This window comes from Antechinus flavipes, chromosome 2, assembly GCF_016432865.1.
Source record: "Antechinus flavipes isolate AdamAnt ecotype Samford, QLD, Australia chromosome 2, AdamAnt_v2, whole genome shotgun sequence".
Taxonomy (NCBI): domain Eukaryota; kingdom Metazoa; phylum Chordata; class Mammalia; order Dasyuromorphia; family Dasyuridae; genus Antechinus; species Antechinus flavipes.
The window spans coordinates 355,292,714-355,310,051 of NC_067399.1; the positions used below are offsets into that span (position 1 = coordinate 355,292,714).

The 17,338-nt window shown below is 34.8% G+C and overlaps 1 protein-coding gene across 1 annotated transcript in view; it reads left to right on the plus strand.

Moving 5' to 3' along the window:
- Window positions 1-17,338, plus strand: part of GCH1 (GTP cyclohydrolase 1) — a 69,514-nt gene that overhangs the window by 28,731 nt on the left and 23,445 nt on the right. Inside the window, exon 2 of the mRNA XM_051978095.1 lies at window positions 14,088-14,197. Coding sequence (XP_051834055.1) covers window positions 14,088-14,197 — 110 coding nt within the window. The remainder of the gene's footprint in view (window positions 1-14,087; window positions 14,198-17,338) is intronic.

Below are 17,338 nucleotides of genomic sequence, written 5' to 3' on the forward strand. Positions count from 1 at the left end.
CTTGTACCAGCACCTCCTGTTATGCAAGTCTTGGAATTCCAGGACAAGCTCTATTAGAGCATATAGAGACATCATGTAATTGGTTCTGGTTGACTAGCCACTTGTTGAAAAGGAGGTTGTTTTTTTTTTTTTTTTTTTTTTTTTAGCTGCAGGTCTGTTAACGTGATCTCTTTCCTCTTTTGCTTCATTCTCTGGGGCTTCATTTGGTGACTCCTTAAATCAAGGGATTGTTGACTTCGGAAATTTTGAAAGTTTAGGAGATTGAGTCTCAGGCATCTGAGATATGCAGTCTAGACTGGGTTTCACATCAGTGTCACAACGAATGACATCCAGGAATAACCTTTCGGATTCTAGCCTACAGATATAAGCTTGTTGAGAATAGGGACTGTTTTATTTCTATTTTTGCATTCTTAATTCCTGTTACAGTGCCCAGCACATAGTAGGTACATGATAAATGCTTTTTTCTTTTTGTCTTCTAAACATGGTCATTACAACCACAGCATTCAGCTTTATTTATATACTTTGTACTTGTTATAGTATTTTGTTTTTCTGGTTCCCATTTATGTGAAAATAAAGAAAATAGATATTTTTAAAAGTTAAAAAATACCTCCTAGGGCTGCTTTAGAAATATCAAAAAGAAACAGTGATGATACCAGTTTCTCCTAGATCTGGGGAGGAGAATTATTTGTATTTAAAAGAATTTTTAAGTTTTGCATTTTGAGTGTTAATCACCATGTATTGAAAACTATCTCTGATTAATCATTTAATTCCACATAGAAAAATTCGTAAGAAGGAATGGCCTTCCATTTTTGAAGTGCTCAGGAACTTTTCATTAGCTATAGTTTAATTCCTTTTTTGGATTCTGTATGAAGGCATGAATTTGTCTCGTTTGTCCTTGATGAGCAATGTATATCACATGTCAGTCAGCTGATCCATGCTAGGACATGGAAGGAAGGTGGCAAGTCCAAAATCCTCCAGACCTTTCTAGGCTTCTCCTTTGGCCAAGATAGTTGGGAAGGGAGGAAATCTAGGACAGGGCTTAAACCAAGGCTTCTACTTCTTCCTCTCTTTTCTCTTTCCCCAGCAATTCTTTTAGGAAATTTACTGGAACACCACTTTTTCTCTAATCTCAATGACTTTTTAAACTAGCTCAGATTGGAGTTGCCATATCAACCCAATTCCATGCTTAATGTAAAAACCAAGATTGAGTTCAGTCCAATATTGAACATTTTATCACTTTTTTTAAGTTAGATGGGGTGACTTGATCGATTTATTCAATTACACCTACACCTGTGTTTTCCTTCCCAGACTTTTTTTTTGTGAACATCTAGTACCGCTTTATAAGAACTCAATAAAAATCATGTTTATGTAGCATTTTAGAATGTGCAAAGCATTTTTCTCACAATTATCTTGGTGGAAAGGGAGTGCAAGTATTATCTCCATTTTGCATATGGAAGCTGTGAGGCTCAGGATTCAAACCCAAGATGTCTAACTTAATTTATTACTTTTCCCATTGTCCTGTGATTTTTTTCCAAAGGCCTGTCTCTGATATCTTTTTTTTTTTTTACTCTTCATATCCCCAATTTTAAAGTCTTCTATCCCTGACCATAATAGTCAGTCTTTATTAGTAGCTCCCAATCTGTTAGCATTTGATACTGGAGGGACCAAGTCATTTTTATGGGGGATTCTCAAATTCATTAAGCATTGTCATTTTAAACTTTAGTTCCAATAAAACATAAAGATAACTCATTATAATAAATTAAGATATTACCTTCTTTAATCTTAATAATTCATTATTAGGTACCACATTTTAAAAAAACACATCGAGTACCCAGAAAATTATGCCCCAAAAGTTATCAAACTGTGTATATCCTTTGATCCAGCAGTGCTAATATTGAGCTTATATCCCAAAGAGATACTAAAGAAGGGAAAGGGTCCTGTATGTGCCAAAATGTTTGTGGCAGCCCTGTTTGTAGTGACTAGAAACTGGAAAATGAATGGATGCCCATTAATTGGAGAATGATTGGGTAAATTGTGGTATATGAATGTTATGGAATATTATTGTTCTGTAAGAAATGACCAGCAGGATTGGCTTTGAGAGACTTATGTGATGATCGCATTAGCACTCTGGATACCTTAGAATCATCTGGAATCAGGATAAGCAAAAGTCCTTAGTCTTTATTCTTGGTCTTTAGGGGTAGGATTGAATTAGATGGAAACAGAATCTCCCCAACCTACCTTCTTCATCTCCCACCCAGAGAGTGACCCTGGCTAGTCTTACTCCACCTCCAGTCCCTCCTACAATTCTCTGTACACACCAATTATTGAGCCAGCACAGGATAGTGGGAAGAGCCATTCCCCAAGCACATGCTCATAGAGTATTGTCCAATTGGTAATTAGCCCTAAGTGCTTGAACCGACTTCAGGGCAACAACTCAAGAGTTTCAGCCCTCTACAGACTTACATGAACTGATGTTGAGTGAAATGAGCAGAACCAGGAGATCATTATATACTTCAACAACAATACTGTATGAGGATGTATTCTGATGGAAGTGGATTTCTTTGACAAAGAGAAGATCTAACTCAGTTTCAATTGAGCAGCTACACCCAAAGAAAGAACACTGGAAAATGAATGTAAACTGTTTGCAGTTTTGTTTTTCTTCCCAGGTTATTTTTACCTGAATCCAATTCTTTCTATGCAACAAGAGAACTGTTAGGTTCTGCACACATATATTGTACCTAGGATATACTGTGACATATTTAAGATGTATAGGACTGCTTGCCATCTAGGGGAGGGGGTGGAGGGAGGGAGGGGAAAAGTCAGAACAGAAGTGAGTGCAAGGGATAATGTTGTAAAAAAAAATTACCCAGGCATGGATTCTGTCAATAATAAGTTATAATTATTAAAAAAAAAAAAGAGTACCCAGAAGAAGGCAAAGAGGATGACAGAATGATGAGATTATGTCATATGAAAGGTTTGTTTAGGATATCTTTGGAAATTTTCAGTTTGTCTTTAGGAAATGAGATTTAGGGACAATGTTGTATCTATCTTTGCATATCTGAAGAGCTGTCATGTGGAGAAAAGAATTATTCAGAACTCATGTTATTTCCCCCAAATCCTACTTATCTTCCGAATTTCCCTGTCAATGTCAAGAACACTATTATCTTTTCCATCATCCAAGCATGGAGCCATGAAGCAATCTTTTGACATTTTCCTTTCTCTCACCTTTCATATATAGTCAGTTTAAATCTTATTAATTCTATCTCTATAACATTTCTTGAATACATCTTCTGCTTTCCAATCACACAGATACTACCCCAGCTTGGACTTTTATTAACTTCTTGCCTTGACTATTATAATGGATTTTCAGTTCATTCTCCATGCAGCTACCATTTTTATTCTTAAAAGTATGGATTTGATTAGGTCAATTCTCTAATGAAAAAACTATAATGATTTCTAGGCTAAAAAAGGAAACTATTTTGACTTGCAAAACACTCCAGCTCAAGGCTTATAATACATTACTATTCTTTACACATTCTATCTTAAAGCTAAATTGCATTATTTTCTTGTCAATCTCTCATCTTTTTAGCTCAGTACAGGCTTTCTCCATTCCTGGAATGTACTTCTTCCTCATTTTCATTTCTTAGGAACCTTAACTCCCTTCAAAGCTTGACTCAAATACAACCAAATACAACAATATATGAGGCCTTTCCTGATCTCCTGTAAAACCTTATTATTTCATTATTGTTTTATTATTATTTTGCATCAAACCTCCATTACTTTGTATTTGCTTTGTATGTGTTTCTCTTTATTCAGGACTATATATATTATTTTCCCCCTAGAAAGTAAACTACTTTGAGGGCAAGAACTTTAATTTTTCACTCTGCATCCTCAGTGCCTTTCACAGTCATAGCAAATTTTGTGGTAAGGAGAGCAGTATTGCCAAATTTGTGCTTTTATTAGTTTAGGGAAACAAAGAGGGCAGCTCTTCTGCAATATATATAGTCAGAGCACTGAGAAGTTAAGAGATTTGAAAAGAATCATATAAAGGCTATATATCAGAGTCAGACTTGAAACCAAAATGTCCTGACTCCAAGGCTGATTCTCTAACAGTTCCACCATGCTGCCTCTTCTTGCCTCATATGTTATAAATACTTGGTAAGTGCTTAATGAGTGAGGAAATGATTGACTTGTTCTGCTTAACTCCAGAGGGCAGAACTAGGACATAGATAGAAGTTGCAGACTCCTGTTTAGGCTTAGTGGTGGGAAAAATTTCCCTTAAATTAGAACTGATAATAGAATGGGCTACATTAGGTGGGTTGGGGTTATTGAAGAAAAAAAACCTATACTCTAGATTTTAGGTATTAAATTTCCAGAAATAATTTTTACTAATTAAATTAAACTAATTCTAAATATTTCTTGCTTCAAGAGGGATAGCAAAAAAGCTCAGAGTATTCTAATGTTTTTCAACTCTAACAAACTTTTTAAAGTTATTCATGATATTTGTTATTTTAATATATAATATTCTTAAATAATAGATAAAATTACAGAGTAAAGATTAAGAAAGGATTCCGTTTAGATAATAGTTTAATTATAAAAATGACTTAAAATGTCACTATGCCAACCAAAGGAATAATTTTCCTAAAACCATTTAATGCCTCTTTCTCCTACTTTCTCCAAAGATTTTTCTTTTTATTTGATCAAAGGTGAATTCATACTTCTATTAACTGAAATGTGCAGACTTCCTCCCTAATTACTTATGCAGGGAAGGCCTTCCTGAGCTTATCAGTCTTAGGAATGGGTAATGTCTTTGATAAGAATGGTGCAAAAAAAGATTTCAGTTCAGCAAATTGATACTTAAAAATTGATATAGTTTTCTCACTCAGATTAGTCCAAAGCTTTAGACCAGGATTTGGAGAAAAATGTTTTCTTAATATTTTAAAAATAGGGACAGGGAAGTAGGGATCTTAGTGTGCTTCCACAGATCTTCCTTGGACTAGATAGTCTCTCTGGTCCCTTTTAAGTGTCTGCATGAAGCTGCCTCTGAGATATATGGAACTAACTCTTATTCTGTGTGAATGTCTTTCACATATTATTTCATATAAACATATACATATACTTGTGTGTGTGTAAGAGACAGTTAGAGAGTCCAGCAGATAGAATACTGAGCCTGGAATCAGGAAGACCAAGTTCAAATGTAGCCTCAGATACTTATTGGCTGTGTGACCCTGGGAAAACACTTAACCTCTGCCTCAATTATTTCATGTGCAAAATGAAATTAATAATAGTGCCTACCTTGCAGGGATATTGTGAGAATGAACTAAAATGATAGTTATAAAGGGATTTTGCAAATCTTAAAGCCCTATGTCAATGCTAGCTATTATTATTATTATCTTTGTCACATTTTAAAATGTTAATGGATAACTCTCATGTCTCCAAGTTAATATGTTCTTTGAAGTTAAAGATTATATCATTCCTTTTGCATTTTCCTCTCACCCAGCAGAGTGCTTAGTCAACTATCAAGTAGCTAATAAACATTTTTGTTGTTTGTTTTTGTTAAGGTATTTTAGTTGTGTTTAACTCTTCATGACCACATTTGAGGTTTTCTTGGAAAGGCAATGGAATGGTTTGCCATTTCTTTTTCCAGCTCTTTTTACAGATGGAAACTGAAGCAGAGTTAAATGACTTGCCTGGGTGTCACCCAGTTAGTGTTAGAGGCCAGATCTGAACTCAAGAAGAACAGTCAGACTCCAGGCCCTGCACCCTATCCACTGTACCTCCCAACTGCCCCAAAACATATTTATTAAGTACCTAATATGTGCCAAGTGTCATTCTGGGTGATGGCATATAAAGACAAAATAGCCCTTGTTAGAGAAACAGTATGTATAAGTGAATACAAAGTATATAAATGGTAAATTTTACAAGTAATTTGAGGAAAGGATGGGGAGCAGTTAGGAAAGACTTCATGTAAAAAGTTGTACTCAGGCTAATTTTTGATTCCTCCCCATACATTTTTTTTCCTTAACAATCTTATCCCTGGTTCCTTTTTCCCTTCCCATTCCCCTCATCCCATTGAGTAAAAGGAAAAACAAAACCTTTGTAACGAATATGAATAGTCAAACAAAACATTTCTGCAGATATTTCAGTTGAGCTTTAAAGCAAGCTAGGGAATCTAGGAGGTAGTGATGAGGAGGAAAGGTTTTCTAGGAATGGAGGATAGCCTGTATTGAGCACATAAAGTAATCAAAAATATTTTAGTTGAAATGAATAGCCACCTATTTTATTTTATTTCTATTTCTTTTTGAAAGCAACAGATATTGGATACTGAGGATAAATCAGAAGCCAAGGAGGAAAGGATTCAGGAAATTCCTCTGGGAGTTGAAAAATCTCCAACTTGCCATGACCCCATATGTGTGAGTTATGACAGTGAATGTGTTCAAACAAAATAGTTCAGCCCCACCTCCATGTGGCTAAGGAATTTGTTGCTAAGAAGGTCAAATTCAAGGTTATTTAGGATATTCATACTTTCCTAACATTTGTAGTGATATTTTTAGCTTCTGTTCTTCCAGATGGAAAGATCTTAGATTTCTTGAAAATGAAGGAATATTCTTTTTTTTTCCCCTCCTAAAAACAGCATGTCTTTGTGCTCCAGTTTCAATTAATTCCAAAGGAGAAAGCATAAATACTTGGGAGAATTGGATATGTCTTCTTGCAAAAGGTAGAATTTGAGCTGTATAAAAGAAAGCCAAGGGAAGCTAGGAAGTGGAGGGGAAGAGGGAGAACATTTAAGGAATGAAGCACAGTCAGCACAGAGTCTAGAGAGGGAGTGTTTTGTGTGGTACACGGATGAAGTACATCAATTTGCTTGACTGATACAAATCTCTCATGTGGAAGAGGGTGGAGATTCTCCTGGAAGAGTTGTGATGACATGTAATAGAAATGCTTTGGGGGGGAAAATGTAATATGGATAGACATGGTAACTTGTTTTGGTTTGCTAATCACATGGTTAGGAGAAACGTTTACAAATGACTCCATAGCCAGAACTGGGATAGACTCAGAGGGTGAGGCTGGGATGGGAAAAAAATAGGAATTTGATTACAAATGAGGAAACTGGCTAAATTTGAATACAAGTTATCTTGACTACTGAGCCCACTGTACCAAGCCCTAAATTGCAACTGACTTAGGGACAGATAAAGCATCAGGGAAGTAGGGTAGTGATAGTCTCATTAAACTCTGCTTTTGTTAGCCCTCATCTGGAATTAAGTAGAATGGTTAAAAAATAAATCCATGAATACATTGTAGAATGTCCAAGGAAGAGCAATCAAGATAATGAAGGACTCAAAGTCCATCATAATGAAGTTTGATTGAAGGAATTGAGTATATTTTGCTTGGAGAAAAGAAGGATGGGAAGAAAGAGAATACTGGTAGTCATATGTAATTATTTGAAGGGTTGTCACATGGCCTCTAAGGGCTAAAACAGTAGCAATGGAAGGGAGTGGCAAATAAACAAATTTAGGGTAAATGTCAGAAAATTCCTAACAATTAGACTTTTCTGAAAGTTAGTTAGGTGCTGAGTTCTTCCACCATAAAAGTCTTTAGTCAGAAGTTGGACTATCATTTGTCACATATTTTGGGGTAGTGTAGATTTCCTTTTACAATGAGTGTGATTTCATGGCCTCTGTGATCCCTCCCAATTTTCATATTTTCTGATGCTCTGATTGCACAGATGAAGCAGGCAGGAAAAAAAGCTATTACCAGGAAATGTATCAGTGTTTAAATTATCATAGGGGAAGCTCAAAAAGGAAGTGTTGGGTTTATGTGTTCCAAAGTATTTTTCAATAAATTAGAGTGATTAAAATATTTCACATAATTAAATGAGAATGATAAGAGGAGCTTTGTAATGGCTCCATACAGATGTTTCAGTTGATACCTGGAAGCAGTGTCTGAAGTTAAGTACTCAAATAGGATTTCAGTAGTCTATTTAATGAGTCATTAAAACAGATAACCTGTGAATGGTTATTATAATTCATATAACTTGTGAACAGAGTTGTTTCAAAACCACTTTACATCATAAGGAAGCAACATCATGTTGAGTACTCTGTGTTCTCCTTTTAGATGTCAATCTATCCCTGAAGAAGATGACAACCAAAGGAAGGTGATTAGCTTCCTCTTAGGTCTCTATTTTGGAAATAATCATTAAGCAATAATATTGTTCCTGCAATCACTTCTCCAAAACAAATATCTTTTTAGAGTTCTTTCTTTTTTTCCCAATAGAAAGTGCATCAACACTACATATATTTTCTTCCATTTACCTAATTTCTTCTCAGAATACTTGTCAGTACTTTTTTAAAAAAAATTAATGTTTGCATATGTTATCAGTTAGAATCCAAGTTTTTTTTTAAGTCAAATACCACATACTAATTTTTTTCTTTTTCAGCTTAGAATAGGATGGATGCTTAATAGAATGTTTGCATAGGTACTGTAAATGGGCCATTAGTAGTACTCGTAGTAGGCTACTATAGTGCCCTGTTGTACTATATATACATATATATGTTGTTTTTTTTTTTAACTTAGACAATTGTGGTTAAGAGACTTGCCCAGGGTCACACAGCCAGGAAATTTTAAGTGTCTCAAACCAGATTTGAACTCAGGTCCTCCTGACTTCAGGGCTACTGCTCTATCCACTGTGCCACCTCGCTGCACCTGTATTTCCTTAAAAAAATTTTTTTTATTCACACCTTTTGTCCTTACCTCAGTTGTTTCCCACTTCCTTACAGATTGAAAATTACTTTCTTAAAAAGAAAAAATAAGCAAAAATTTCCACTTTATTATGTTTGATGATATATGTAATATTCTGTCTTACCATTCTTTAAGACTCTGCCAAGAAGGAAAGAGAAGTTTTTAATCATTTGTACTCTGGGACCTTTATTGGTTTTTCTATATTATGAATTCTACTTCTTTTTAATGACTTTGTAGTCATTGTATACATGAAATGGAGTTTCACTAGTCAGTAATTACTAGACAACCATAAACTATAAAGTGCATAATAATTCTGGAAATGAGGGTTATGTCAGATTGTGAGGAGCTTGAGATGCCAAACAGAAGAGTTTAGATTATAGGGACTGGAGTTTATTGATCAAGATGATGATATGGCCAAACCCATGTTTTTAAACCCATGTCATTTTGACAACTAAGTGGAGGATGAATTGGACATAAGATTTAAGTCATAGACCATTGCTCAATAATCTAGTCCTGAAGTAATAAAGTCCTGAACTAGGATGATGACTATATGAGTAGAGAGAAGGAAAAGATGTGTGAGAAAAGGTACTAAATGGGAGGGATTCTGTAGAAGCAGAATCAAGAAGGTTTGGTATATGATCTACAATGAAAGGTTGAAGTTGATTCCAAAGTTGTGAAACTGATTATGGCCACATCAGAAATACTGAAGTTAGGAAAAAGGATAGGTTGGGGGATTAGTTGTTTTAGACATGTTGAGTTTGAGATCAAATGGGACATTCAAAATGTCAAAATATCTACTAGTGATAGGGGAGAAAATTTTGATCTAGAGCTGATAATAGAATCCATGGGGATTGATGAAGTCACCAAGATGGAGAATATAGAAAAAGAAAAGATCCCAGGACAGAATCTTGGGGCACACCCACAGTGAAGAGGTGGAACATGGATGATGATACAGCAAAGGAGATTGAGGAACAGTCATCAGTCAGTAAGACGGCTAGAACAAAGAGAGAGAGCAGTGTTATGAAATCACAGAGGAGAAAAAGTATTTTGGAGGAGAGTTTAGACAACAGTGTCAAATGAAGATTAAGATTAGGTTTTGGATTAAATGATAAGGAAATCATTGATAGCTTCAAAGAGTGAGAATGGAGACAATGATAATAGTGTTTTCTGGATGAGCGGCTTGGAAGGATTAGAGAAATATAGGCAAAAAGCTCAAGAAGACGGTAGGGCCAAATGATTTTTAAAGATGAGACTAGAATATATATGTAAGGTGGAAGGGAAGGAGACAGTAGGAAAGAAAATTTAAAAGTTAGAGAACAAGAAAGGGAGGATTATAGGGGTAATTTGTTGAAAAAGATGGGATATGGGAGGATTTCTGGGAGTTTGTCTTAATAAAGATGATGAACAGAATGACTCAGTAGAATATTGCAAAGACTATATAGATCCAAATACTTTCCTAGATTCTGAGAAGAAACTTCCTGAAATGGACATTGATCAATTCTAGCGCTTATTTATATTGATGCCCACTTATAACAAAAAATTAAAAGTAAAGAAACCAGAGTAAAAATGAGAAGAATGGTGATGTTAAGAGCTTTGGAATTGTAAAGATGGGGAGAAGAGGGCACTCACAGGAAGTGAGCTCTATTTTTCTCAATTGAAGGAGTCAGGGGAGTATTGTTGGGGAGTCTGGAGAAGAGACTGAAGAAGGTTAGGAACTGCTAGTCCAGGAAGGTGGCATAGAAAATCAATTTGGTAGAAGAGAGAAGAAAAAGTTTGTATTGATCCACTGAGGGACCAGTTGAAATTAGATATAAAATTTGTATTCAGTTTTCTGCCTTCCTTTAGTATCATTATGTAATGTATCTGTGGGAACAGGGAGGATAGAAAGTGTAAATAATCCAGAGTTGGGGTTGGGTAAGGGATTCATGATTATAAAATAACCAAAATGTGGAACTGGTTAAATATGGGGTCAAGATTTAGGAAGACTAATAATTATAAAAGATACCTGATCCCACTTTTATTTTATTTTAAATGGTATAATCCTTTGTATTGAGGATATATATGGTATACAATTGAGCTTACTGTGGTTATGATGAGTAAGATATTTTAACCCTAATTTCTGCAAGACTGCCTTCTAGTTTTTGAATTAGTTATTTAAAAAGAGTAGTTTTCACAGTAATGTATGTGTTTGTCTTTATAAGATACTGAATTTTTTGGTTATTCTTTTTTTTTTGCTTACCAGGAATATTCCACTGATTTCCTTTTCTATTTTGTTAGCAATTATCAAATGACTTTGATGAATACTACTTCATAGTTCAGGGTCTGGTAATCCCTAGGGACCCTTAATTTATACTGTATTTTCAAAAGGAGACTTTAAAAATAAAACAATAAGAGATAGCAAATTATATCATGGGTTTTTGCTTGCTTTCATCCTTAAGATAATGACAGCAAATGACGATTTAAAATAAATTAAAAATAAAAATAAACTTGGAGCTGATGTATTTGAATTATTTTGAACAAACCCTTAACTTGGAGAGTGCTCTGGATGACTTCTCTATGTCCTTTGTTGGTTATAATCAATAATGAGAAATGATGTTTCAAATCCTGGTTTCCAGGGTTACCTACTCAGTGCTGATAGCAGGCAGGAAATTAAAACAATCTGTGATCTTGTTTTGTTTTTATTAGTTACAGATGGCAGCTTATATATATATACATGTTAGAGTAAAATATAAGTAAATATGGCATGGAAAACTTCACTGCTAAAGAATAATAACTTGAATTAATGAACCTAATTAGATATTGTAATGAAAAAGTTGGGATCCCATTAATATTGAGCTAGTTGCTAAAAGTTATTGCTATGTCATTATACATAAATTGTTTTGATATGAGTAACCAACTCTCTTTCTTATTCCATCCATGATTTAAATATCATCTCTGTGCTAATGATTTTCAGATTAATATATTCAGTTCTATTTTCTCTCCTGAAGCCCAGTCCCACATTACCAACTATTGAATATTTCAAACTTGTTTCCTATAGACAGCTCAAATTCAGCATTTCCAACATAAAGTTCATTGTGTTTCCCCAGAAAACCACCTTACTTCTGAGAAATAAAAAACTTTCTGTTCAGAGTAATTATCCATATCCTTCTAATTTTCAACGTTTTGGTATTTGACTTCTTACTCACTGCCACCATACCTATCTAAACAGTTGCTTAATCTTCTCATTTCTGCTTCCACATTATCTCTCACAGAAAAATTTCCCCTTTTTTCTACCCACATAGCCACAGTTTTAATTCAGGTTTTCATCACCTCTAACCTGAAACCATTGCAATAACCTCCAGTTCTTCTAGGGAGACCTAATTGATATCCCTTAAGTCTTTCCCCTCTCTAATTCATCTTCCACAAAGACATTTTCCTAGGATGCAAGGTGGTACTATATCATGACCCTGCTTGGTAAACTTCAGTGACTCCCCATTGTTTTCAGGATCAAATAGAAACTTTTTATCTTTTTAACATTTAAAGTCTTTTACAACTTGGTACCAATCTCCCTTCCCACCTGTCTTGTAGATCATAGTTGATTATCACTTAATCTTGCTGTTACTATATATAGTGTTCTGTTCTGTTCTGTTCATTGCACTCAGCATCAGTTCGTGTTAAGTTTTTTCAGGATTTTCTGACATCAGCCTGTTCGTTTTTTGTTTGTTTGTTTGTTTGTTTGTTTTGTTTTTGACAAAACAATAATATTCCATTATCTTCATATATAATTTATTCAGCCATTCCCTAATTGATTGGCATCCACATAATTTCCAATTCCTTGCCACCACAAAAAGAGCTGTTACAAACGTTTTTGCATATGTGGGTCATGTCCCCTTTTTTAATGATCTCTTTGAATACAGACCCAGTAGTGACACAGTAGTGTCAATGAGTAGTACTCATTGTATATATCTCTTGCTGAGACTTCTTCCTAACTAAAGGAGTAGAATTTTTGCCGGAACTGATGCTAGAGATGCTCTGTTCCTGAGAAGATAAAATTAAAACTTTTTGTAGCTTTGATTTCATTTGACAAGTTAAGTCCTTTTCTTGTTACTTATTTTAAGAACTTTTTCTTTTATATCTATATTGAGAAGATTCTCAAATTGATTAAAGTTTTTTTTTAGATAATGATTATTTTAAAAAATTACTAAATCCAGAATATATTTTGGAGGCTGTTTCTCTCTAGACTTAAAAAAAGAAATAATTATGGTAGAATACTTTGAAGGGAAAATCTAATTCCTTACAAAAGGAAGTTTGACTTGGAAAAAAGTTTCATGCAGTTTTTCTCTTTTCTGGTTTTTAGTGAGCAATTTTAACACTACAACTTTAATTATCCTGACAATCACATTAATGAATTGCGATAACATATTTAAATTTGGCTGTAGGAATGACAACCTTCACTTAATTCTTATTCAGTGCCTTGAAGTCATTAACCTTTTCAAGAGCTACAGTTCCAGTGGGGAGCTTGAATACATCTTCTTAGTGATTTAGCAAATATCCTGTCTTTTCTTCAAGAGGACAGGATCTCCCATCTTCTATTCTACCTTATAAGATAATGAATATAAAGCACTTTACTAATCTTGAAATGCTATATAATATTCATCATTATCATATTTATCCTGTGGTCAATTAGTCTGGTAATGAGTTCATTTCAGAGATTAAAGCTGCCTCTACAGAACACCTTTTGAACTCAAGTAATGTTTATAGAATAAGAAAGGGGTATGCTAGTAAATAGTTAACAACCAGGATTTGAAGGGGGAGTATGTACATTATTAATCTTCTCAAGTGTAGACAATCCATAAAACAAATAATTAAACCTTGATTTGTTGCAATTAGTTATTTCTGAAAGATGATAATTTAATAACCTCATATGATATATTTAATATACTATACAATATATTTATATTATATATTATACTGATAATTTAATAACTTGTTCTGAAAACTGGTTAGAACTGGTTCCAGCAGACTCCTACCCATCCCTGAAACTTCCTGTTGGCTTCTCTAAGTAGAGATCAGGCATTTTGGCAATGTATCTAGCATTCTAGATAGAGACAGTCCAAACCAGTTTTTTCAACGTAGTTTTTTAAAACTATATTCAAGGGGAAATTTGACTTTTGGTTAGAATGAAGGTCTGAAGAATGCCGTAATATTAAAATGTCTGTAGAAAAACAGTGGTTGGAGGGGTTAATAAAACTCTGTCTCTGTCATAGGAATGCTAATTAAAATATGATAAATTTTCATTAATGTTTTGCTACCAGTTTTCTTTTTACAAAGTTCGAAGGTTTATTACTAAAACAAACATTTAATTTCAGATATCCTGAATGATGCTATATTTGATGAAGACCATGATGAGATGGTGATTGTAAAGGACATAGACATGTTTTCAATGTGTGAACATCACTTAGTGCCATTTGTTGGAAAGGTAATGTTGATTCTTACTCAAAGAAGATTGTGATTTTTATTATCTTTGTTTATTTCTGGAGTTAGCAATTTTAAAGTAAAATTTTCTTTTAAATACATCTCTTTTTTTTTAAGAGTAAAAGTTCCCTTTATGTATGTATGTGTGTATGTACACATATACATATATATGTTATTTAGAAAGTAAACTTTCTTCTCCCTTTATCAACTGATAAATCTAATAGTTTCTGACATTTTGTTTCAAAGCACTTCATGGAATAGCAAAAAAACCTCCAGCACAGACATTTGGTATTAAATCAGAGCATCTTCAATAGTAGTCTTGCTATTTTTTAGGTTATAACAAAGATTTGAAAAGGCTATATTGGGATTAATCAAGGTGACTGCAGTGACTCAATGAATCTCTGATCTTTATTCTGGTTAATTGATGGATGATTCAAAGTGAATATTTAATACTGCATTCTAAGGTCATTGGTAAGAGCAATATTAACTTTAAACACAGCATTAGAGTTGAAGCAGAATTTCATATTATAATTAAAATGGTTCACAACACATTTATGTTATTTCTCATAAGAAAACATATACAATGTTCTGATCTAATATAAGCAACTTGAATCTAAGACAACTTCAGTGATCAGTTGAGACATAAGCTTTCTTTGAATTTGACATCCCAAATATGTTTAATCTGAGAATTGTTTTTGTTATTGTTATTGTTTTGCTATAGAACTACTATAATTATAGAATTTTTGAACAGAAAGGCACCTGAAAGTTTATGTATTCTGTGACCCCCAAAATTTGGGGACACAGACTGGTGTCACGAGGTATCTCAAAAGAATTTGCAGGCTTAAACCCATTCCAAATTAGGGAGCAAAAATTATTGTAATTGTAACGCCATTAACAAGCAGGCTAACTCCAAAACAAATTATCAGGGAAACATAAGCAAAGAGACACATTTATCCAGCTTTCTATCATTGATATGGTAATTCTATGGCCCAGAGATAAGAGAGAAGTGGTCTCCAGAATTTGGTTCTTACTGAAAAGGTTATCAATCAGCATTGAATTGAGGAATGATCTACTAGAGTTAGATAGGGAGGCAGACTTCAAAACCAGGAGATTTAGGATTTACTGACTTAATGTTAGAACAGAAGCCCCTTCCCCCAAATCAGGGGATCCTAAAATCATATTACATCATTTACTCCTCTTAAGCAGTTTGTACCCCAAATTCATTTGGGACAAAGGGATGGAGATCTCATCTTATTAAGCTGCTTCATGTTAATAAGTGGCATAGAATTATCTCTGCCTAGTTGGATACAGACCAGGGAGGGGAGGCAAAATAGTGGCAACAGCATCTAGCGGGGTACTGGGTGTCAGAATCAGTCAGTCAAAAAAAAAAAAAAAAAGAATTAATTTAAAGTAGAATTAGTATAGGGGTTAATGGAGATAATAGCCAGGAACCCAATCCAGAGGAAGGCTGGGGGAGGGGGGGGGGAATGAGGCTATCATGAATGCCTCTCATCTAAACAACTTTTCCTAGGATAAATATCAAAGAACATTTTCCCCAAATCCCCACTTTTGTCTCCTTAAAGGGGTAAGGGTTGTGTCTGAAACAATGGTATTATATACAGTGAAAGGACACTCAGATGACTTGGGGTGCAAGCACCATAATAGGTCCTTCAGAAACATCAAAGTAAAATGGAAAACCTATTTTACAAAGAAAAACCTATCCCTTAGGTGCACAGATGGTACCTGAGGTCAAGTTTTATAGTAACTTCCTAGTTAGTTGTCCCCAAGGATGATGATAATTACATTATATCATTTGGAATGTTAGTTCTCAGGAGGTTATGAAAAAGCTTCAAAGAAGATGGTGTAGAAGCATTATGAGTGAGTTTTCCAGGATGATCTTGGAATGAATATCCTACAATTATGTGGGTAAGAGATCCTTTCTGGCAAGAAGAGAGGGGATAGTCAGGTTAGAGTAGTTCCCCTAGGAGGGGGTAGCTAGTACAAATGGGGTGGCATCCAGGGTGAAGATGGTGACATTTGGGAATGGGGCCTTTGCAAATAGTGCATCAGATCCCATCTGTGGACTGCCTTGAGGATGCTGATGGCTCACCCAAAAATCCTAAATGCCCCCACTCCTCACAAAGTTACCCTAACTAAGGACTGAGGAGTTATCTCCCCACTTGTGGGGACCCACAGAGTGACAGACACCAAGACAGCTAGAGAGAAAATACTAGGAGCAAAGCTCTCATCCTCATAGTGTTGTTAAAGGAACACCTGAAAAAAGAAGAAAATAACAAGAAAGAAAGAAAGCTAACCTTATTTGAGAAGTGAAGGCTGGGTCATTGTCACTCTACAAAGAGATGGACAGGCCCAAAAAAAGTTTTTCTAGATTTGCCCTTTCAAGGGCAAAAAGGAAATTTATTTTGTCCCCTGGGTTACTTGTATGGGGCTCATGGCCTCTACCGACCATTTGCTCTAATTATAGGAATTTGTTATTAAGAGGAAAAAGCAGGAACATGATTATAATGGCATCAAAATAGGTCCTCAGGCCTTAGCCTGAGAGCACATACACGACAGGATAAAGCATCCTTAGATCTGTTTGACAGATCAAGCAGTAATAAATAGCCAGACTCAGAAATAATCAGGTGGGAAACAAAGAAACGGAACTGGGAAACTGAGTCAGAAGGATCCCAATTTAAGCAAAGGCTAAGATTGTGTCCTCCCAGCTTTTGCCCAGATAAGTTGTTCACCTAGATATTTCAGGAAGGCATTCTCTAAGTAATTCTCTCTTGAATAGTGGGCTACTACTTTCTTAATGATCAAGCAATCAAATTTAGAACTCAAAAGAATATCAGTCACAGTCCCAAAAAATTTATCTCTAATAGAAATTCTACCATCACAGCTTATTTTAAAAGTTTATCAGGACTTACACACTTTGGAGATTTTGTTTAACATGTTTTATATGTTTAAACTTATCCTTGTTTACCCTGGTGGTTTCAAGAAAACTAGCAAGCTTACACATTAAGGAGAGTTGACAGAGATCCTAGGGAAAGGGATGAGCTTGCTGTTGCCCACCCCAGCTATTCTTAAGTGTTTTCATGAGTTGTGCTGTTTTATACCTCCCCCCACTCTGTGAGGGGCGAAA